The 24794-nt window shown below is 36.1% G+C and overlaps 2 protein-coding genes across 2 annotated transcripts; both read right to left on the bottom strand.

Moving 5' to 3' along the window:
- Positions 1-1427: 1427 nt before the first annotated feature.
- LOC100759650 (olfactory receptor 2M3) lies at positions 1428-2369 on the bottom strand. Its single transcript, XM_027413379.1, has one exon. The coding sequence runs from the start codon at positions 2367-2369 to the stop codon at positions 1428-1430; it is 942 nt and encodes a 313-aa protein (XP_027269180.1).
- A 20967-nt stretch (positions 2370-23336) lies between these two features.
- On the bottom strand, positions 23337-24278 carry LOC100762559 (olfactory receptor 2M3). The gene has a single exon (XM_027413378.1). It carries the CDS (start codon positions 24276-24278, stop codon positions 23337-23339), a length of 942 nt encoding a protein of 313 aa, XP_027269179.1.
- Positions 24279-24794: the final 516 nt, after the last annotated feature.

The following is a 24794-nucleotide window of genomic DNA, read 5'->3' as shown; positions in this document are numbered from 1 at the left end:
CAGTCTGGAAGAAAGAAGAGTGAACTGTTGCCCATGATCTATACTTGCTAGTGTTACTTCCATAATTAAACTTCACACAAAACAGAACAAAGTCAGTTTTGGAAAGAAATTCCGATAAAAATTTTGTTGACCAAAACGGATTAAAATATAGATGCCTTCTCATCCTGGCTAACTGATCTTGAGGCTTTAAATGAAGATAAAGATTCCCTAAGGACAAGGTCACTATCCTACTGGCCTTCAAGAAGCAAATTCCCAAGAGTTATTTAGATATTATTTAGTTATTTAGATATTATTTAGTTATTTAGATGTTATTTAGTTATTTTAAGAGCCACATGTATACAGACAACTCTTGGATTCACACAGAATTTCAACCTTAGCAAAGGTCTAGATTTCAGCTTCCTCAGACTATAGGGTACAGCATCAGATTCCTCTGGATAACACCAGACTCTACCAGACAGCTTTTGATGGAAGAGAAATGAATTATATTCATATTAGTTTATAGCAGGTTTTTTCTAATAGAAACATAAAATCTCATTAATTACACTTACATTCATAATATTGCAATATGCAATGACATTTAAGGTATATGTAGACTTTAAAAAACATAGACTTCTTAGCCAGGCGGTGGTGGTGCCGCCTTTAATCCCACCACTTGGGAGGCAGAGGCAGGCGGATCTCTGTGAGTTCAAAACCAGCCTGGTCTACAAGAGCTAGTTCCAGGACAGCCTCCAAAGCCACAGGGAAACCCTGTCTCAAAAAAAAAACAGATTTCTTTACTATTCACTCTTCTGTGTATAATAGTAATGACTGCACAAAAATGTAAATGAGAACTCTTCATTATCCAGTATTCAAGAGAAAAATGTTCATTACAAATATGCATGGTGTGCATGAGACTCACTGTTGTATCTCTTTAATCCATTGACTGTTGTTTGCATTTATTTTTATTATCAACCTAAATACACATATAAGAATTAATAGAAAATTAGCAGCTTCAGTTTAGCAAAATTGTAAGTCCAAATTAAGGTGGACTCGATAGAAAAAATATCAAAGGTTTTGTATTAGCAAGCACTGTGAGGGAAAAATATTTGTGTTTGTTAAATGTTATTACTGATAATACAATGAAATGGCCACAAAACAACTGACATACTTGGACAAATAAGAATTTCAACTTTTTTCACAAATTTAATTTTACCTGGTGGCTATAAGTCTACAATTATGAAAATATTAGCTGTTGGAATGGATTGCTACATCATATAAATTTGCACATAAAGTATGCTTTTTGAGATATGACTTTGCTATCTAGCCTAGTCAAATTGAATTCAATATGTTCCTCAAACTTGACTTGAACTCATGGCACTATTTCTTCTTCAGTTATTGTGCCAAACTACTTAAAGCATAACTAAAAATAGAGCATAATAATCAGTAACTCATGCTGCAGCCTTGTCCATCCCTAATACTTTCACGAATGCTCTAGCTACTTCTCTATTGCGTAGACTGTAAATAAGGGGGTTCAACATAGGAGTAAGGATGGTGTAGAAAGCTGAAACCATTTTGTCCTGGTTGGGAGAACGACCAGAAGACGGCCGCATGTATATGAACATGGCTGCCCCATAATACATTCCCACCACCACAAGGTGAGAGGAACAGGTTGCAAAAGCTTTGTGGCGACTCTCAGCAGAGGCCATACGAATGACAGCCAGAATCACACGAGTATAGGAAGCAATGATGATTGCTACAGGGAAGATAAGCATAATTACACAGCAGAAAAATATCATCTTTTCATATATCAAGGTATCACTGCATGAAAGAGTAAGCAGGGCAGGAACCTCACAGAAAAAGTGAGGTATTTCTCTGGCACCACAATATGAAAAAGACATTGCAACAGCAACTTCTATTATACCATCTAGGGATCCAAGAATCCATGAGGAGGCAGCTATAAGACCACAGATTTTATGACTCATGAGAATAGGGTACCTTAATGGGTGGCAAATAGCCACATAACGGTCATAGGCCATTGAGGCCAACAGAAAACACTCAGATCCAAGTAGAGATACATAGAAGAATATCTGGCTTCCACAACCAGCCATGGAGATGGACTTGTTGCCAGAAAGGAAGTTGAAGGCCATCTGGGGCACTGTGGTACAGATGAGCATGAGATCCATAAGGGAAAGTTGGCTGAGAAGTATGTACATAGGGGTGTGGAGTTGGGCATCCAGGTAGATGAGAAGCACCATGGTAGAATTACCCATAAGGGCCATAAAGAAGATTCCTAGGGTTAGCGAAAAGAAAAAAGTATGAAGAGGGCTGTGATCAAAAATTCCCAGCAGGATGAAATCATAGTTGAGGGTCCAATTGTTCCAATGCATCATGGGTATATTCACTGTAGAGACAGAATGTGCAACATGAGGTTTTCAAGCCCAGCTGGCCCCACTGCCCTTCTCTGAACCAAAGAAACACATGGGTGCTATATTATTATAAAGCTGTTAGCTGGTGACTTGGGCTTCTTATTCTTAACCCATAACTACTAATCTATGTATTTCCACATGGTCTTGGCATAGCATGCCAACTCCTTTGTCTGCTACATGATGACAGCTGGCTCAGTGTCTCTGCAGAGAACAGAAGAGGGTGATTTTCTGTTTGTCCCTGCTTATATTCTGATTCCGCCCAGCTATGTCACTTCCTGTTTGTCTGTACAAACCTCCAGACCTCTATGGTTAGCTAGTGGCAGTATCTGCCCCGCTCCATCACTTCCTGTGATCACATGACAACTCCTCTCTGCCTACACTTCCCAGAATCCACCTCATATCCTAGTCCCACCTATCTTGCTGCCCTATTGGCCAACAATGTTTTATTCATCAACCAATAAGATAAACATATACACAGAAGAACATTTCCCATCAAGAATACATAATAAAGGTCACAATATATCCTTACAAGCTAGATATGCACACAGTGCTATATAAATATGAGAAAATTGTTTCATTGGTCATCAGCTATTTTATTTCATGATGGGGGTGATTAAAACTTATTTTTGAGCTCTCTTATGCTCTCTCTTTCTGTCTCTCATGCACACACATGTGCTCATACACATGTCAACACACATAGGCACATGCACAGTTTTATTGTGTATCCAACTTTGACTTTGAATTCATGATTCTCTTGCCTTAACCCCTGAAGTGTTGGGATTACAGATGTGCATTCACCATCATGCCTGGCTTGAATATTTTTAAACTCTAATTTCTTAGAAAACAGACATAAAAGATTACATAAAAGCACATATCAAAAGTCATGCAATCAAGTTTGAGCTACAAGTCAATATGCATGTATAGTGTCAATCATCTCTTTATAATTATGTATATTATAATTACTTTTTGTTTTCAAAACTTTTTATTCCTAAAATTTAATTACATTTTCTATATACTTTTAAAAATAAGCTATTTATTATATTTTATGTATACAGTTATTTTCTTGCATGTATGTTTGGAGGCTAGAAAAAAGCATCAGATCCTCTAGAACTTGAGTTACAGATAGTTGTGAGCTTTTGTGTGGGTTCTGGGAATTGAACCTGAGTCCTCTACAAGAGTAGCCAATGCTGTTAAGCACTAAGCCATCTCTCCAGCCCCTGCTTTATTTTTTAATATTTAATTAATTCTTTCATATTGTCACACAATACATTCTGATCACATTCTAACCTCTATCTACCCCCATAACCACCCTCCACATCCTCCATTTCCTTTCCCACTCACTTTGAGTTTTCTTTTTCATGCATCAAGTCCAGTTTGTAGGAGTGAGCCTTGCTCTGGCATGTAGTAGATCTATCATGAGTCATATTATTAAAGAAAACTGACTCTTCATGTAGTGATGAGATTCTCTGCATACATTTTCACTCTGTGCTGAAGATTATGTATGTCTTGAGCTTGTACAATTCTTCTATAAGCAGTTACAACTAGTGTGAGTTTATATGTATAACTGCTGTGTTATTTCTAGAAAAATAATTTCTTTGATACCTCCTACTATTCCTTTTGCCTCCTGTTGCAAGAATATTCTTGAGCGTTTGGGTGACAGGTGCCATATGTATATCTCATTTATGGCTAAGCTCTCAACTATCTCTAATTCTATGTATTTTGGCCAGTTGAAACTCTCTGTGTTAATTGCAATTTCCTACAAGGAGACACTTCCCTGCTGATGTTTGAGATATACTCTGAAGTATGAATATTGCAAGAAGTCATTTTGAGTCATTTTAATAGCATGTCCATTTAGGGAACAAATAGTATCAGAGTCTCCCATGGAGCTTATAACCTACCTAGCCAAAGTTAAAAGAAATTTCTAGAATTGGATAATGAAAATACACCACACCAAATATATGAAATATAGTATTCACACTCCAAAAAGGTTATAAGACTAAGTGACTACAATTTTTAAAAATATGGAGAGATTTTATATTAATAATTAATGATGTACCTTAAGGCCTTGCTAAACAAGAATAGGCAGCATCCAAAAAAGTGTAGATGGGAATAGGCCATAAAAGTCAGGGATAAAAATAATGAAATAGAATTTAGAAAACAATACAAAGAACCATTGAATCAAAGAAATGGTGCTTTGAAAATATTAACAAGATTGACAAACCTCTAGCTAAACTAATAAAAAGAAATAGAAAAAACTCAATAAAGCCAGAAATTGAAATAGAAATGTTATAACACACATTGAGTAAAATCCAGACAATCATAAATATATAACATAAAAATTTGTACACTGTGTACTTAAGAAACAGAGCCCAGAAGTCCCTGAGCTAGAACTGACCTGAATTTTCCCTCCCTGAGGACTAGCTTTTGTGGTACCAAAGGGACTATGTAAGCTTCCAGAGGAGCAAAGGAGAGCAGCAATCAATAGTCCTTCCAAACGTTGATGCCTATGAACCACTTCCATGACAAGAACAGAAAAATAACCCTACAGATCTAATAGTAGTGGCACACATACATTGGCAATAACCAACTCTTAAATTGGAGCTAAGACCTGTTCCACAAGAGGGAAAAATGCCTGGGACTTGAAACCTACCTAACTACTCAATGCTAAGGAAGTCATGATTATTAGAGGAGAATCTACAACAACTAATTTACTAAAACAGTATGATGTCTAACAAAAATTTGTAAACATTTGTTCGTATATCCCCAAATAAGTATGCTCTTCACTCTTCACTAAGGAGATTACTTTTTGTAAAAAATGGGGGACACCACAAAAAACCACCACCAATCAAAATACACAATTGTAGAGCCCAGTCCCAAGGGATACATCTACAAATCTTTCCTGCACTTAGGGCTCAGGGAACATTGCAAAAGAAGGGTCAGGACTGAAGTAAAAGCCAGAGAATTAGGTAATTTCCCATGAGATTGTGGCTCCTACAAATACCAGAAGCTATGCTCATAAATTATCACCAGCATGACTGACAAATGTTGGCTAAACAAGGGCAACACAACGGACATGCCAAAGTGGGCAGTAAAAGCCCACAAAGCCTCAAATATACTATGAAATACCTACAAAATATACTACAGGAAAACGGTGAAATCTGGGAACATGAGAAGTGGTCTTCCCCAGGGAAGAACACAAAAATGTGTCCAGTGCCAACCAGCCTGGCCTGAAAGCATACAAACATATCACATAGAAGAAGTAGTTTATATTTATTGTTATATATTGTAAATGTGTGTGTTTGTAATTATAATTTATGAAAGAAAGCAAGAATTTAAAGGATAGTAAAAAGAGGTATATGGGAAGGTTTGGAGGGAGAAAAGGGAAGGGAGAAATGTAATTATATTATAATCTCAAAAATAAAAATATCTATACACTACTACAATGACAAATCAAAAGGAAATTAATTTCTAGATATATAAGAATTACCAAAATTAAATCAAGATGATTCAAATGACTTAAATAGATCTCTAACAACAAATGAGATAGAAACAATAATTAAAAACCTCCCAAATGAGAAGCTTGGTTCCAGATGATTATATTGCAGAATTCTACCAGATCTTCAAAGAAAGGCAAACAACAGTTCTCAAATTATTCCATAAAACATACAAAGAAAGAACGTTTTCAAATATGTTTTATGAAGGCTGGATTATCCTAATTCCAAAACCAGACAAAGATTCAGCAAAAAATAATTATCTATCAGATGACCTCTGTACGGGCAGTGGTGGCACATGCCTTTAATGCCAGCACTCGGGAGGCAGAGGCAGGTGGATCTCTGTGAGTTCGAGACCAGCCTAGTCTACAAGTTCTAGTTCCAGGACATCCTCCAAAGCCACAGAGAAACCCTGTCTCGAAAAACCAAAAAAGAAAAAACAGATGACCTCTGTAATAAACATAGACACAAAAATTATCAGTAAAATAATTGTAAACTGAAATCATGAACACACCAAAAAGCCTACCCACAAGAATTCAGTTGGCTTTATCCCAAAGACACAGAGATTATTCGTCATATGTAAACCAATAAATATAGTTCACCATATAAATAGATTCAAGAACAGAAACTACATTGATCATTGGAGTAAAATAGAGGACTCAGATATAAGTCCACATACTTATAAGCACTTGATTTTCTATGTCTTCATTCTATACTTGTGGATTTATTTTAGCCTATTTATTTTTTACTTAGCAATATACATATACAGAGACATATTTACACGCAGACACACACACACACACACACACACACACACACACACACACACACACATATATATATATATATATGTATATATATATACATATATATATATGATATTGTCTTTTGGTATAAGATAATCTTAACTATCTCCTCAAACATTGCTTTTTCTTTTTCATTTTGGGGCCAAATTTCTTTCTTTGAGACTGTATGATATATTATGCTAATTATCATTCTTCACGACATATGGAATTGGAGATCATATTAAGTGAAGTTAAGAGACAACCCAATCAAATATCTGATAACCTTACTCATATAAGGAATTGAAGCAAATTGATCTTATCAGAGGTGTGGTTGCCAGAGTGGGCAGAGGAAGGAAGGAAAGGATATTCAGTAGATACTAAGTTGTAGCAAGATAAAAAAAAGTACTATAAATAATAGTATAGTAGTATTTACATATTTAAAATAAATATGATCTGCTTTCAATTAAAAATATTTTTTAAAGTAGCCTAGAACTGGACCATCTAAATAGGACTGGCTATATACAAACTCAATTCCTCACAAGGTCACACCACCTGATACAAATTGGCAAGGGCAGATGTGTTAACTAAAGTCTTTGTCTCTGGCCCTAAAGGCCTTTCTTAGGCCTTCACTGGTAATATAGAAAATAAATCTGTGCCTTACCTCAAGCCTGTAGAATGCTCACATATACCTAGAAGACATATTTCCCCTTACTGAAGAGTGGAACCCAGCATAACAGGAGCATGTTTTAGGTGTCTTATTCTGTTGCAACATTATCTCACAACAAGCAATATCAGACATGGAGAATTACCTCATTTTTAAAACATTTATCTTTCTACCTATTTATTTTTGATGGATCTCAAGTAGTAACCTAAGTTATATCATGGGAATTCAAAAATACATGGTGTGCGGTTAATTATAAAAAAATATTTAGACAAAATTTCAAAGCATGGAGACTCTGTTTCTCAAAACACAATAAAGATATGGGAAAATATTTTACCTTGCTATGAATGAAATTGAAAATATAATATAATTATTTTAGATCAAAGTCAACAAGGTATTACAAAATTTCAGAATGAGATATTAGGACCTACTAACATTGTTTTAAGTAGTGAATTTCAAAAGAAAAGAATGAAGTTGGACTAATTATTATATGAGCAATATTTATAATTTTAACCCAATAGTTTCTGATTATATTAAGAAAGTAACATTTTTAAAAATGTTCACGGCAGCATTACCTAAACTATATTGTAAGTAGTAAAAAAATCTATTCAAGTCAGTAAATCCTACAATATTAAAAAAAGAATTACTTCAAAACTATAAGAAAATCAATATACATCAAATGAACACTCGAAAACTTGCCTTTGTTTGCTCACTCACGCTAAAGAGTATTTAAGCAGAATGAGCAACATCCCTGAAAGATTTCAGAGTACTTGGCTTGCAAAGTCTTTGAAAATCACTTAAGTCACCTAATTTAATATATTATAAACTGAAAGACCAAGAATGCTAAACTATCTGTGGACTGTATATCAGGAAAATCTGGGAGAGAGGGGGAAGGCCAGGTGGAAAAAATAGAAAATCCATGGGTCATTTACTTCTTCCACCTTCATTTAATTGTGTTCTGTTCTTCTTTTATCTAGCTAGGGAACATACATTTGACTTATTTCAGTTTTGCAGACATTGCTGGAATGGTTGTGGGAACTGATATATTGCAGACACACCACAATCCATTTTGTTTCCAAACCTCCAAAGCAAATTCCCTGGAAGCCACTTAAAGCCACATTTCCATTTATGATTTACTTAAGGAGATACTACCATTCATAAGCATTGTGAAGTGGTGGTGTCCATCTGCTTACAGTTCCCTTTTGTATCTCATATTAACAGCAAATTCCAGCATAACTTGAATTTGTAAGTGCTCACATTCTATGTACATATATGAAATTATTAATACATTAAGGCCAGGGTAGATCCTGACTGAAAAACAGCAGTGTGGGCAAGTCTCACCATTTTCCCTAACTCTCATGTAGTGGTACCTTGATCATTTTGAATTTTTTAAAAAAATATTTTTACAATTACAGAACTTATTTGGTAGTCATAAGAACAAATATACAAAATCTATATTGTGAGAAACAAAGTTCAGCCTGTATGTTTCTCCTCTTCTCATATTCTTCAAAGGGGACAAGTATAAAATAATAACAAAGTATTGCTTGCGTACTCCTAAATCAGTCCCACAAAATCTCATTTATCATTATTGTCCCATCACAGAAAGTTAAAGTCAACAACACTTCATTATAATTAAGGAAAAGATTGTTGAATTCTATCCAGGCTCCCTAGATCAACTCCATAGATGCAACGCTATAGTGTAGCCAGTTATGTGAAAAATGAATTTAAGTCTAGACAGTAGTGTAATATAGAGCATCTGCCCCAACATATAAATTAGACCATCAATTAGATTTCCAATACAGAAGGAGAGGGAAAAGATCAAGAGTAAAAACAAGAAGAGGAAAATGAAAAAAGGGAAGGAAGAGTGTTTAGTTTAAAAAGAATAAAATATTGGTACAGATGTTAGAGCTATCCATTTAAATATATTACATTATTGTGTTATAAGTTTTGTGATAATTTAATCAAGTTTATTAGTATCATAAATTCTTACAATGTTCCTCCATCTTTTTAAAAGTATTTTAATTATGTATATATGTGGGCGTTATATCTTATGTATGAAAGATTAAGGAATCCAGGAGATGGTGATAGGACCCCTGGAACTGGAGTTTTGGCAGTTGTGAGCTGCTCACTGGAGGTGCTGGGAACTGACCTTGGGTTCTCTGGAAGAGCAGTACACACTTTGAGCTACTGAGCCATTTTTCCAGCCTTTCCATCTTTTGAATAATTATGGCATAAATAACTATTATCAAATTATTTTTGAGAAATGGGAAATTTGATATGTGTTGGAGAGAGGAGAGGCATAAAGGAAAGTAAAGGCATTGAGTAAAAGCATTTCAAATAAACAGAATACTAAAAGACAGTGAATAACAGCAGAAAAACAATGTTGGCGCTACAGAGAAACATGAGGAAATGAAGGCAAATGAAGTAAAAAACAGTGACATTTCATTGGAATAACTAAATATGAGCATCTATACTCAAAGTGCTGTGTTATGTAAAGTCATCCAAAACAGTAAAATGCCTCCAAAACTAACACAAAACAATGCACTACTCTACAGATATAAATATGAAAAGCCCATCATTACCTGAATTTCAAAATTACTCACCAATACGTGCCTATGGAGAGAAACTTGAAATCATACCTCTCAGAAAGGATTGCTCATCTCTTCTGGGAGGGCCCATGAGTATTGATGGGGTAAATGTTCACATCAGAAACCCCTTAGTTAATGGATGAAATCAATATGTCTTTTAATCTAATATACTTTAATCATTTTTTCAAAGATCTAATTGATTGTATTACACCTGTCCTAAGAAATCAGGTGATATTCCACATTGTTCATGATTTCTGCAGAGAAGATATTCACTTGGCATTGACTGTGAAGCACTACCGAATTTTTTGCAAGAATCTAGTTAAGCCATCTGATCTCTATTTGCCATTAGAACCATGTGAGTGATTAACTGGGATCTGTGATACAAAACATTCACTTAGGAATCTCCATACTTTTCAGTGAAGTGCCATTTCTTTTTTATAGTTCCTTATTTCTGTAATTATTATCTCCTTCCAGTTACAATTCACACATTTATGAGAACACATATACATATACATTCATAAATACACAGACTCACACACACACACACACACACACACACACACACACACACACTACACATATTTCTGCAGTCTTCTTTATTGTATAGAAAGTAAGCTCATCAATATGCTGAGCTCACAGAAAATATGTGGCATTGGTCTTTGTTCTTAAAATATACCATGTAAGAAACCTTGATTTCAGACAAAAATGAGTTTTATGCTTGCTCTACCATCAACTCTAGTGTCACAAGCCAAGCCAAATATCCCTGAGAATTCCCTTGCATTTTGATGTAGGAAGCACAGAGGTTCTTGTGCTCACAGATAAGCACTATGGAGCCAGGAATGTAAAATGCACAGGGTTGCCTCTTCAAGGGGAGAGGTGCATATTCTGTTTTTACCCAGAAGGCTAGGAGCAGACAAGATTAATAGCCTTGTGATCTTTGTACTATCTGTATGACCAGAGACCACACAGGATCCTCCCTCAAACCCTTGTCTTGAGCTTGTTTTGTCAGATAATCCATAGAACCTATCTATATGGAAAATGTCCCAAGCACTTACAAAGAGTTTCAAAGTAATCAAATCTTAAGATTGGGTGTGCACTTGGGATTGAGTTAATTACACCTAGACTTTTTTCACCAAGTTGTGTTGTGCTTAAATATACCTAAAATAAATCTTTCAGTGTCAAGCTCTGAGTCTGAAGCAACATTGGCTATGAGTCTTGTAGAACCAAACTGCCTTCTTGCTTCTCTGGTATCATCATTCTGCACACTGTGGTGTTCATAGAAGCCCTGCAATTTTATATAGCCATTTTACATGTTTCTCTGCAAGACGAAATAGATTTTTTATAACTAACTCATCAAAGTAAATGAATTACTTCTCATCTTTAATATTGCCATCCTTTAAGTTATAGTAACTTAGTAATAAGCTCAATTTTACCAGCTAATGTTTTTGATAATATTCTGTTTTCTTTGTTGTGTGATATTATTCAAAGAAGGTTACTTTATGCTTTGAAGAGACCCTTAAGTTCACAGTAGGACTGAAAGAATGAGTAAGTTCATCAGATCTACTGGAAGACCTTTCAATGACTCAAATCACACTTCATACACTTGTAAGCACAATATAGCATTCATTTAGCACATTCATAACTGTTTTATAATCTTAAAGTCTTAATAAATATAAGAAACAGCCAGTTTATGGTGGTACAGGCCTTTAAGTGGATATTTGTGAGTTCAAGTCCAGCCTGGTCTGGAGAGCTAGCTCTAGGGCAGCTAGATCTGTTACACAGAGAAACCCTGTCTCAAACAAAAACAAAAAAAGAAAGAAATATAAGAAACATTATTCTACTTTTAAAAATAATATAAAGAGATATACAAAAGAATATGAAGATAGATCAGCATGAAACGTATTCCAAAATTTGAAGGAGTTTAACATAGTATAATTTCTATTGTATGACTTTTAAGTACTGAGTGGGTCTGTCCATCATAGCAGGATTCTCTCATATCATGGAAGTTGGAAAATACCCTCTCCTCAGTCTTACCTTCCATTTGTCCTCAACAAGAATTGCTCTATACTAGGTAACTGAAAACATTTAAACACCCATAGCAGAAACCATGCAGCAAATTGTCAAGTCATCTGTGATTTATTTTTACAGTTTCTTCAGGGAATTCAGTCCCTTGCTTCAATTATGACACTACATGTTGCCAACTGCTATTTTTCCTAGGGCTTCATATAATTTAGGCTTAAACTTGAAAAACTAATGCACTATTTAGGAAAAAGAGAAAGCTACTTCATTTTAATAGTGAATAGCATACAGTATGTGTATTGTTTCCTTTGTCTCTTTGTCATTTACATTTTAAAGACTCCATTTTGACTCTTCTTACTTTATATATCATATTTTCAAACTATTAAGTCCATAAGAATAAGCAAAAAGCATAAAATTAAGTTATTTTAATTAGGTAAAGTCTTTGAGTGTTTTGTCTTACTTACCTGTAAATATAACTTTGTTCAAAGTTCATCAATCACTTACAAAATGTTCAGTCAAGTGGAGTTATTGACTAATATATGGCTTTCCATATATTAGTAGACTTTTAGTATTTCTATGTGATAACTAAATATTTTTCTACTCCAGATAATACCATTTGCTTACATTTTTTGTTTATTTTTGTGGAGGCATGGGTATAATGATTTCACTAGACCCAAAATAAATGATAAATGGGTGCTTTATTTGGGAACAACTTACACAGGACAATAAAGAACTGGCCCACCCTGTCTCTTCCCTTCTGATCCCATCCATGACACAAGAAAGAGAGAGCATGAGAGAGTGAGCATGTCTCACACTTTCCTCTTTTTGCTTCTGGCTGCACATGAAGCTACAGTGAAAGGGGTGTGACCACTGTTACAGATTCACAGGCAAGATGCTGCTACAATTCTCCCTTTTAGTCTAAAGAAGAAGGTTTTAAGCCTGATGCAAGAACTATGTACAATGATACCAAATGTCAAGTGTATTACGGGAAAAGGAAAGGTAAACATACATATACAAATGAAAACCTACTACCATCAAGAGCAAAACTGAGCAATAAACACATACTATTGCCCAGTATCAGGGTAAAGGCATGACAGAGATTACTCTGATAGCTGTCCTAATCTGGAAAGTCTAAGTCTTGTCTATCTAAGATAAGAGACAATATAGCTATAACTGTCTAGTCTTCAATCTCATCAAAGACCTGAGAAGTAAAATAGCATTACTAGGGTATGCCGGAAGTGTGAGCATGCAACTTCCTAAAGGTGCAAGGAAAGACAGAAACAGAAGACTGCCTGGACGGTCACCAAAGATCACACAGCAACATTGGGATGACCAACATTGGCTAAGTCTTAAAGTATCAGACAGACCGACTCTGAAGCAGAGAAATTGAAAACCTGTCTTACCCTGACTTGGCAAGGTTCAGAAGCCTTCTTCAAGTTTATCTCCTGCAAGTCCAGTTAGGACAGCATGTCCAAGGTCAGCAGTCAAGGTGGGGACAGTTCTTTGCCTAAGAGGCCAGTAGCCAAGTAGAGAATGAACTCCAAATGGAGTATCATTGGTGCCCATAATATTAACAGGAATAGCTTGGTGATCAGATTGGTGAACAGCTTTTTCTGTTTTATTTCTTTTGAGAAACCTTTGAATAAAAACATCTGAAACTTAAAAACATAATGGATAGGATCGGAAGGGCAGAGACAGGCTGCAATGGTTCTTTATTGTTCTGTGTAAGTTGTTCCCTAATAAAACACCCATTTATCACTTACCTTGGATCTAGTGAAATCATTACACGCACACCTTCATTTTTGAGATTTCTCCATTCCTTTCTTCCCTCCATCCTTCCCATACGTCCCTCCCAACTGTCCTTTCAATTCACGACATCTTTATTCACCAATTGTTATTGCATGTATATATGTGTTTGTATATACAAATACATTCCTAAATACAACATGTTGAATCCGTGTAATGTTACTTATATATCTGTTTTCAGGGCTGAATGTTCAGCACTGGGCAACCAATTGGTGTGATCTTTCATGCAGAGGGTCACCTCCCCCACTCCCAGCTTTACTCACATCTGTAGTTCTTTGTGTAGGACTGAGACCTCATGGGCTATTCCCCATTCAGTTTGGCAAGTTCCTTGGTGTCATCCTTTTTTATCTCACAACTCTATTTCCCTTTTTATATTCCATTTCTTCTTCCTTAAGCCCTATATTTGTGTAGAATCTAGTCTGTGTATTAAAATCTCAACATTGTTCAATTCTTTGTTTTTATCATAATCTTCATAAGAAGGCTTTATAAAGTAAAAGGCCCAAATATGAAGCAGATATAGAGATACATAGTCACATTTTGGGAAAATGTTTGACAAATACAGTGTGACAGAAGTGATGATCTATGATATCAGTGATTAAACTACATATCTTGGGGAGTTTCTTTTCTGGTCTTGTATATTTGGTATTCTGTACCTATCTGAACATCTCTTTCTCAAAACTTAGGAAATTTTCTATGCCTTTGTCCTAGAATTATTCTGCTTCTATGCCCATAATTTGGGCATAGATTTGGTATTTACATGGTGTTCCAAAAATCATGCATGTTCTGTTCATGTATATAGTTTTGAAATTTTTCATTTTCTTTGACTGAGTTACCAACTCCTTTGTTTATCTTTGAACTCTAGTATTCCATCTTTCACAAGGTCTGTTCTGTTAATGAGGCTTTCTGCTTACATTTTAAATTTGATTTATTGAATTTTTATTTCCAGATTCATTTCAGTTTAGATTTTCTTAGGCATTTCTAACTCTCTAGTGAATTCTTTTTCCATACCCTAAATTGACTTTATTTCATTCAGCTGTTTTTATTTTCTTTCACATCAATAAATTTAGTCCTGTCCTCTTAGGTTATTTACATGTTTGTGTCCTCTTTAGGTCATTGTACTCTAAATGCTTTTAATTCCTCTTCTGGATCCCATATTTTGAATTTCATCTAAATAATTCTTGGGAACCAATGCATAGGTAATTGGTTGATTTGGGAAGGGATTTTATTTGTTTTGTTTCATAGTGGTTTTGTTTTTTTCAATGAGAACTGAGCATCCCAAGTAAATTGTTTACTCTAGCATTTGCTTTCTTCTTTTAACCCACCACATTGCTGCCTAGAAGTAGGAGATAGCAGGCAGCTGGTGAGGAGGGGATGTCTTACTTTGTCAGTGCCTGATTGGATCACATATACTGGTTTTGCTCAAGGAGGCCCTGAGGTGGGGGAAGTTTGCTGATGTTAATGGTGAGGAATTGCTTTATCTGTTCCATCCTGAGATGTGTATGGTCTGTTGTCTCCAATACACTATAAGATGAGGGAAGGTTTTCAAGTAGTCTGAGTAGAAGTACAATTCCAGCTCCACATCAGACCAAGCTGCATCATGGGAGATTGGATCAAGTAGGTTCAGTGTTCGGGGACTTCAGTTGGTAGGGATAGTATGAGCACACTTATCCAGGGTTGTAAAAATGGGTCTAATTTCATTATTCTATATAAAACATCCAGTTTATTCTAAGCAACATTGTGATACATTTCAAACATACACACGCGCACACACACACACACACACACACACACACACACACACACACACACACACATACACTGGACCCAGACATGAGTACTAACTATGGAATAAATGTTCAAATGCAAGATTATTGACATAAGAATAGCCATTTCAAGGAACCAAGTGTCTCAGACCCATGGGAATGGAAAAAGCTTCTCTGGGTCAGGAGCTGAGGACTGGTAAAGCCTTACCCTGGCTCATGTATGAATGTTTACAGGTAGCTAATCTTTAGCCCAAACTAGTGTAGGCAGAAACGATAAACCATAGCTTCCTTCTCCATGATAACTTCAACCTGAGACTGCTCCTCTACTGGGATATCTCAGCCTGGAAGAACTTGCTTCCAGGCTGCAGAAAGGGCCCAAAAGGAAAGTTGACAGCATAACATAAATGGAGACTTTTCTATCTGAGGAGGTTTAGGGAAAAAAAAACACACACTTTCTTGATGATTTCCTTCTTTATTATCTGTTCTCTCTGTTCTTTCCATGCTCTTTCTACTGTATACTTTTTTCTACAACTTATATACCCCAATAAATTTTGGGGACAATATAGGAATTACAATGTAGTTACATCTGTTTTTCGAGTGAATAATTACAATGAATACAAAACAAACAGAAAGGCCAGGCATTGGTGGTGCATGCCTTTAATCCCAGCACTCGGGAGGCAGAGGCAGAGGATCTCTGTGAGTTCAAGACCAGCCTGGTCTACAAGAGCTAGTTCCAGGACAGCCTCCAAAGCCAAAGAGAAACCCTGTCTCAAAAAAAGCAAAAAAAAAAAAGTAAAAAACAGCATGTTTTCTATATCTCTTACATGATTAAAAATTTTACATATTACAGGTGAAAACAAATTCTCTCAAGAACTCACATACATTTATACACAAGCAACTTGTTACAGATTAACCATGTGGGCAAGGAAGGTATTCTTCTCAGCCAGATCCTTTACTGACAGGCTGCATTTTGCAGTTACAAAGAAAGGGCCAATTACTTTATTACTTACCTTAAAATGTAATCTTACAAGGAGTCTTAAAGAAATCATAAACCTAAACTTTTATATATGGAAAGGAATCAGTCAGCTCTACTTTAAATCCTTAGGGTACTTAACCACTCATCAATAGCTTTTTATATCATGAGATTGAGGGCAGAAATGGATATAAGGAATTAACCATTACCTTTGGTCATCAGCCAAACATAGCAAGGAATGTATGTCAGCTAGTAATAATTGAGCTGCTTGTTCTTATTCCCTGACCTTAAAGAATTCCACATGAAACTATGTGCCTTTCTAAAGCTTTGGATTGTTTTCTTGGATTTTTCACCTCATAGTTATTTAACAAAAACATCATAGTTTAACTTTGTTATTTCCAAAGCTTTGTTTCATCTGTGACACACTCCAAGACCTGTGAACACATCTCCCAACATTAAAGTGAGAAGAATTTGAACTAATTGGGCTACTGGGACTCCATTAATAATCTTTAATTTGAGCCACAGTCAATGTAGCTTCATAAGTGGAACTCACAGGCCCTGGCTGTGTAGCATTTCCTTGTGTTTACTTTTATTGACCAAAACTCTACATAAGCTATTATTGTTATTATCAAATTAGATGGTGCAGTTAGGGAAGAATCATCTTCTTGACAATCCATAGATAAAAATGTCCATTAGAACCAGATGTTTCCAAGACATAAACACACTCTATTACACTCAGTGGAGATTCCTGAACATCCACTCACACCATACTAGACACCAGAGGAATACTGTAGCAAAAAGCACATAAAGGTACAGCAGAATCAAAAGACATTCTAGGGTCTATAATCCCATGGTTTACTAAATGAGATTCATCCATTATAGAGTTTTCTCCTGATGCGCTGACACCTTGAACTTCAATTGCCATCTGCTGCTTCTCTGACATTGCCACCAGCACTGAGATTGGCCAATCCAATCCCCTTTGTTTATGCTGTATTTATACAGTAAACATGCTGAGTTTCCATGTGTCTTAATGCCTCTCCATCAGAGAGTAAAGCACCCAGTCCCAGCCTTTCTGTGTGTGAGTCTATGGTTTCTTTATTCCCAGTTGCCCCACGCAGTTCAGTCCCAAAGCTGTGCAGATTGTGGCAGTTTCACTTGTTGTACAGCAGCATTTTTTTGTCAGTTATGGACCATAACACTTGGGCAAATGGAATCCTATTCAAGAAACTCTTTTTCATTCCTATAACTCATTTTATTCTAGCATTTTCAGAATTTCAGGTTTCACAGTAAAAGTTTTCATCCTCTTGGAGTTGAATTTTGCTCAGAGTGATAAAGAATGTTCTAGTTTCATCCTTCTACGTGTGAATATTCAGTTTATTCTAAGCACCATTTATTAAGATGCTGTCTTCTTTTCAGTGCAAATTTTTGGCTTTTTGTCGAATATGACTATTATTATGTACACCCATGTTAATGTTCCTTATTCAGCTCCATTGATCTACCTGTCTGTTTTCTAAAGCAGTATAATACTGTTTGTATTAGTATAGTTGTGTAATTGATATCTGGCATGATAATACCTCCAGCATTGATTTCTTGTCTCAAACAATTGCTTTGGCTATTCATGGTCTTTTGTATTCTGATGTGAATTTTAGGATCATTTCTTCTATTTCCATGATAAATGTCTTAAATATTTTTATTGAAAACTTTATGGGATCTGTAAATATTCTTTTCATATGATGATCATTTTAGGATATTAATTCTGCCATTGTACAGTTCTTTACATGCTAGGTTAGGTTTATTCTTTTCTAAGTGGTGTTTTGTTTCTTTTCCTGTGATTATTTTAGGAATGTTATCATGATGCTTCCTCTGCATGCTTGTTGTTGGTATATGAAAAGCTGAATTTGTATTCTGCAATTTTGTTGAAAGTATTGATTTTTTCTAGAAAATCTTTGCTCAAATTTCTTGACTATTTTATGCATATCATATCATTGACTAATAGGAATAATTTTGCTTCTTTTCTTATTTGTATCCATTTAATTTATTTGTCTTATCTTTTTGTTATAGTTGATATTTCAGGTACTATATTAAAAAGATGGGAGTATAGTACCCTGTTTTGTCCATGATTTTAAATGCTTTGGTGTTTTCTCCATTTAGCATGATATTGAATGTGGATTTCTTATATGTAGCCCTTATTATTTTAAGGTTTCTTACTTCCTGTCTTAGTTAGGATTTTGTCAAGCAGGTATGTTGAATTTTGTCAGAGATTTATTTATTCATATATTGAGATAATTGTGTAGTTTTTGTTTCAAAATCCATTTATATGATTTATTGATTTGGGGTTTTGTTTTGTTTGGGTCTGTTTTGGTTTGTTTTTTGCAGACAGGATTTTTCTGTATAACAGCCTTGGCTGTTCTGGAATTCACTTTATACACAAGGCTGACCTTGAACTCACAGCCCGTTTCCACCAGTCTGTTTCTCCTGAATGCGGGCATTGAAGGCTGGAGCCAGCAGATCTGAATTGATTTATTGCATTTTTAATACATGTATTCTGTGCCATCCCTATATTTTAGGATATAACCAATTTGCCCATGGGAGATGATCTTTTTGATATGTACTTATATTTGTCTTGCAAATATCTTATTGAAAATTTGTGCATCGATTTTTATTATGAATATTGTCCTATAATTTTCTCATGCTGTTGTCTTTACCTACCTGTCTATTAATATAATACTAGTGTCATTGAAAGAGTTTGTAAGTGCTTCTTCTATTAATCCTGGTTTTGGGTTGTTTGTTTGAATACTTTGAAAATATTGGTTGCAGTTCTTTGAAAATCTGTCCTGAGTCAATGATAGAATTCTGTCCTCAATCAATCTGAACCTGTGCCGTTATAGTTAGAAGACTTTTCCATTACTATTTCTGTATTCTTATTTTTTACAGTTCCATTTAAGTCATTGATGCTTCTTGCATTAACTGATGGTTTGGAAGAACCTGGACTTCATGAGTTATTATTGTAAGGTGTATGTGTTTCTGTTTGTGTACTCATTTGTGTTTCAGTAATTATAGCTTTTTTTCTTTCTGTAGTTTTTTTGGCTATGTTTATTTCTGTCTTTTATGTAAAGTATTGGTTTTATTATTCTCTGTGGGTTTTGTAGACAAGAGTTCTTTTAGCCTGTTTATATTGTAGAAACTTTTTAATTCTCCTTTAACTATGTTATATAGATTTTCTGGGTATTGAAGTCTGGGTTTGCATCTGAGGTCTTCTAGAATGTGGAGTACATTCTCAAGACTCATGGATTTTTCCATTAAGAAGTCATCTTTTATTCTGTTGAGTTCTTCTTTATATATGACTAGTAGGTTTTATTTTGTAGCTTTCAATGCTCTCCCTTTGCTCTGTATGGTGTTCTAACTCTTAACATGTCATGGAGAATTTATTTTCTGGTCCTGTTTGGTGTATTGTGAGCTTCTTGTATACATATTGATACATCTTTCCCTAATTAGGGGAAAGTTTTATTTGACAATACTGTTGAAGATCTGGTCCATGCCCATGGGATGGTGTTGTTTTCCTCCTTCCTTGCCTATATTCAATACACGTGAACTTTTTGCAGTGTACTAAACTTCCTTAATATTACTTGTGTGTGTATTTTAAGTCTTTCATATTCTTTTATTGTATGGTTGAATTCCTCTATTTTATTAATCCCTAATATTCTGTCTTCTACTTGACACATTCTACCTCTAAGGTTTTCACCTGTGTTTCATAGTTGGGTGTTTAGTTTTTCAACTCTATTTTCATTTGAGTTTTCTTCAGTGATCCTATCTGCTTACTCAATTCAGCTTTCAAGCCTTGAAATATTTTCTTTTAAAAATGGGATTTTGAATGGGCTTGCATGGAATCTGTAGATTGCTTTTAGAAAACATCACCATTTTAACTATGTTAATCCCACTGATCCATGAGTACAGGAGATCTTTCCATTTTCTGATATTTTCTCCAATTTCTTTCTTCAAAGACTTAAGCTCTTGGCATACAGGTCTTTCACTTGCTTGGACAGAATTAAATCAAGATATTTTCTACTACTTGAGGCTATTGTGAAGCATGTTGATTCCATCATTTCTTTCTCAGTTCTTTTTAATCATTTGTATGTAGAAGGGCTACTGGTTTTTGAGTTAATCTTATATCCAACTACTTGACTAAAGGTGTTTATCAGCTATAGTAGTTCCCAGGTATAATTTGGGAGGGTGCTTATCTGTAAACAATGATACTTTGGCTTCTTCCTTTTTGATTTGTATCTCCTGGATTTCCTAGAAAATATTTTATGAGTGGACTGAAGATGCATGAGGTAGGAACATGAGCAATCTGGTTGTGGGAGTTGGAGTGGTAAAGTACTGAAAAAGACTGCTATAAAGGTGGGGGCATTTCAGTGTCATGTAGAAACATGGTGTAAGGCTATCTCCCAGGAACCTATAAGAAGGACCCTAGCTAAATTCCTAGCAATAAGAGATATATAGATATATACTGGCCATCTCCTGTGATCAGGCTAGACTTCCAGTGAGGGGATTGGGACACCAAATCAGGCACATAAATTCACCTACCATCTGTCCTGTGTATGAGATGCACAGGGGTGAGGGGTTAGGGGTAGGGGTAAGGTCATGACAGAGATTGTGGAAATTAGCCAACTAATGACAGATTCAGCCTCTGACCCATACCCTGAAAAGGAGCCCACCTGTGACACTGCCTGGAGCATCAGGACCCAGAGCCTGGATGGCCCAAAGACCTAGAATAGACCCAAACTTATTGAAGAAAAAAGTCAACGTAATGATGCCTAAGGAAATAGATTAGTGCTATAACTGCTATACTCAGAAATTGGTGACTACCCCAATTGTCGTAAGAGTGCCTTCATGAAGTAAGTGATGAAAATAGATCCAGAGCCCCATGGTGAAACATTAGGCTAAGCTTGGGGAATCCTGCTGAACAGGGGGAAGAAGGATTTTGCAAACCAGAGGGGTCAAGGACATCACCAGGGAACTCACAGAAAAAACTAACCTGGGCTCATGGGAGCTCACAGATTCTGAACCAACAACCAAGAAGTCTGCATGGAACTGTCAAAGACACTCTACGTATATGTGACTGTTACATTGGTTGGTCTACTTGCAGGACTCCTAACAGTGGTAGCCGGGGATATCACTAATGTGTTAGCTGGCTTTGGGGAGTTTATTCCTTATACTGGGTTGTGTGGTAATATATTCATTATAATCTTATAAATCCACTGGGTACCAAAACTGTAAAGCTAGTCACAGCCATAGAAACACACAGTGGTGATACACAACCTTAATTCTAGCAATCATACTAGTTGGCCATAGAAGCCAGGTGGTGGCAGCACACACCTTTAATCCCAGGACTCAGGAGACAGGCAGATGGATATCTGTGAGTTCAAGGCCACCCAGGGCTGCCCAAGAGTGAATCAGCCAAAAACAAAAACAGAGCTCATGCCTTTAATCCCAGTACTAGGGAGGTATAAAAGGAAGCAAAGGGTCCCATGTAAGATTTAGTTTCCAAACTGGAAAGGCATTGCACTCTGGAGAGTATTGCACTCTGAGGATTCATGGAGACAGGATCACCCACTTCAGTGGCTGGCTGCTTTGCTTCTCTGCACTTCAGCTTGAACCCCAATACCTGTCTCTGGGTTTTTATTATTCATGCTACAAGGTTGCCTTGCCCAGCCTTAATATAATAGGAGGAGCTTTGTCCTACTGCAACTTGATATGCCCTGATTTGTTGATACCCATGGGAGGACTGTCCCTTTTTGAACAGAAACAAAGAAGTGCATTGTAGGATGGGGGAAGGAAACGAGGTAGGAGGAGAGTAGGGAAGGGAAACAGCAGTCAGGATGTAAAATAAATAAATAAATTTAATTAATTAAAAATTAACATAATTACCTTTACTTTCATAATAATAACATTGCAATATGCCATTACATTTAAGGAATAAGCAGACTTTAGAAAATATAGATGTCTCTGTTAAAATTCTCTCTCCTGTGGATAATATTAATGCCTGAACAAATAAATCAATAAATGAGAACTTTTCACTCTCCGGTATTTTGGAGAAAAATGTTCATTACAAATATACACTGTATGTTGCATCTCTTTTGTCTTGACTGTTCTTTACATTTATTTAATGATTAGACTAGAATACATATATAAGAATTAGTAGAAAATTAGTAGCTTCAGTTTAGCAAAATTGTAAGTTGAAAGCAGGCTGAACTAGATAGAAGAAACTGTCAAAGGTTTTGTGTGGACAAGCACTATGAGGGAAAAATATTTCTTGTTTGTTAAATGTTATTGCTGACAATAATACATTTGAAATGACCACAAAAATAATTGATATTTTGAATGAATAGGAATGTCAACTTTTGCCTGGCAGTTGTAGTGCACGCTTTTAAACACAGCACTTGAGAGGCAGAGACAGGCAGATCTCTGTGAGTTCGAGACCAGCCAGGTCTATAACAGCTAGTTCCAGGACAGCCTCAAAAGCCACAGAGAAACGCTGGCTCAAAAACAAAAAACAAAAACAACAAACAAACAAACAAAAAGAATGTCAACTTTTTTCACATATTTAATTTTATGTGGTTGTAATAAATCTATAATGATGAAAAATATTAGCTGCTGGAATGTATTGCTTCATCATATAAACTTGCATATAAAGTATGCCTTTTGAGATATGACTTTCCTATCTAGCATAGACAAGTCTTGAACTCGATGTTTCTCACACTGGACTTGAAGTCATGGCACTCCTTCAGTCATTATGCCTAACTACTTAAAGCTTGACTAAAAATAGAGCATAATAATCAGCTAATTCATGCTCCAGTCTTGTCTATCCCTAATACTTTCATGAATGCTCTGGCCACTTCTCTGTTGCGTAGGCTGTAAATAAGCGGGTTCAACAGAGGAGTCAGGATGGTGTAGAAAGCTGAAACCATTTTGTCCTGGTTGGGAGAACGACCAGAAGAGGGCCTCATGTAAATGAACATGGCTGCCCCATAATACATTCCCACCACCACAAGGTGAGAGGAACAGGTTGCAAAAGCTTTGTGGCGACTCTCAGCAGAGGCCATACGAATGACAGCCAGAATCACACGAGTATAGGAAGCAATGATGATTGCTACAGGGAAGATAAGCATAATTACACAGCAGAAAAATATCATCTTTTCAAATGTCAAGGTATCACTGCATGAAAGAGTAAGCAGGGCAGGAACATCACAGAAAAAGTGAGGTATTTCTCTGGCACCACAATATGAAAAAGACATCGCAGCAGCAACTTCTATTATACCATCTAGGGAGCCAAGAATCCATGAGGAGGCAGCCATGAGACCACAGATTTTATGACTCATGAGAATAGGATACCTTAATGGGTGACAAATAGCCACATAACGGTCATAGGCCATTGAGGCCAACAGAAAACATTCAGCTCCAAGTAGAGATACATAGAAGAATATCTGGCTTCCACAGCCAGCCATGGAGATGGACTTGTTGCCAGAAAGGAAGTTGAAGGCCATCTGGGGCACTGTGGTACAGATGAGCATGAGATCCATAAGGGAAAGTTGGCTGAGAAGGATGTACATAGGGGTGTGGAGCTGAGCATCTAGGTAGATGAGAAGCACCATGGTAGAATTTCCCATGAAAGCCAGAAAGAAGATACCCAGAATGAGGGAAAAGAAAAAAGTATGAAGAGGGCTGTGATCAAAAATTCCCAGCAGGATGAAATCAGAGTTGAGGGTCCAATTGTTCCATTGCATCATGAGTATGTTCACTGTAGAGACAGAGTGGGTAATAAAGGTGAGAATGTGTCATAGAAAGGTCCAATGCTTCCATCCATGCAAGGCATACACACAGTGTTATGTAAACCTGAGAAAACTGTTACTGTGGGTATCAGCTATTTTATTTGGTGATGGGGAGATTAAAACTTATTTTTGAGCTCTCTCTCTCTTTCTCAATCACACACACACACACACACACACACACACACACACACACACACACACACACTTTTATCCTATGTCCAATTCTGACTTTGAAGTTTTGATTCTCTTGCCTTATCCTCTAAAGTGTTAGGATTACAGATGTACACACAGCCTCATGCCTGGGTTCATATAACTTTTAAACTCAAATTGCTTAGCAACCAGACTTAGAAGATTCCATAAAAACATATAACAAAAGCAATGCAATCAAGCTTGAGGAAGAAGTCAATACACACAAGTAGTGTCATTCATCCTTTCATAATTACTAATTTTATGAAAAGATTTCTGAGTCCAGGG

Source organism: Cricetulus griseus, chromosome 4, assembly GCF_003668045.3.
Source record: "Cricetulus griseus strain 17A/GY chromosome 4, alternate assembly CriGri-PICRH-1.0, whole genome shotgun sequence".
Lineage (NCBI taxonomy): Eukaryota > Metazoa > Chordata > Mammalia > Rodentia > Cricetidae > Cricetulus > Cricetulus griseus.
This window is presented reverse-complemented; position numbering and strand designations above follow the sequence as displayed.

What these genes read in the sequence shown, in the direction of transcription:
- LOC100759650 (XM_027413379.1), bottom strand. Translation starts at nt 2,369, where the DNA reads ATGATGCATTGGAACAATTGGACCCTCAACTATGATTTCATCCTGCTG.
- LOC100762559 (XM_027413378.1), bottom strand. Translation starts at nt 24,278, where the DNA reads ATGATGCAATGGAACAATTGGACCCTCAACTCTGATTTCATCCTGCTG.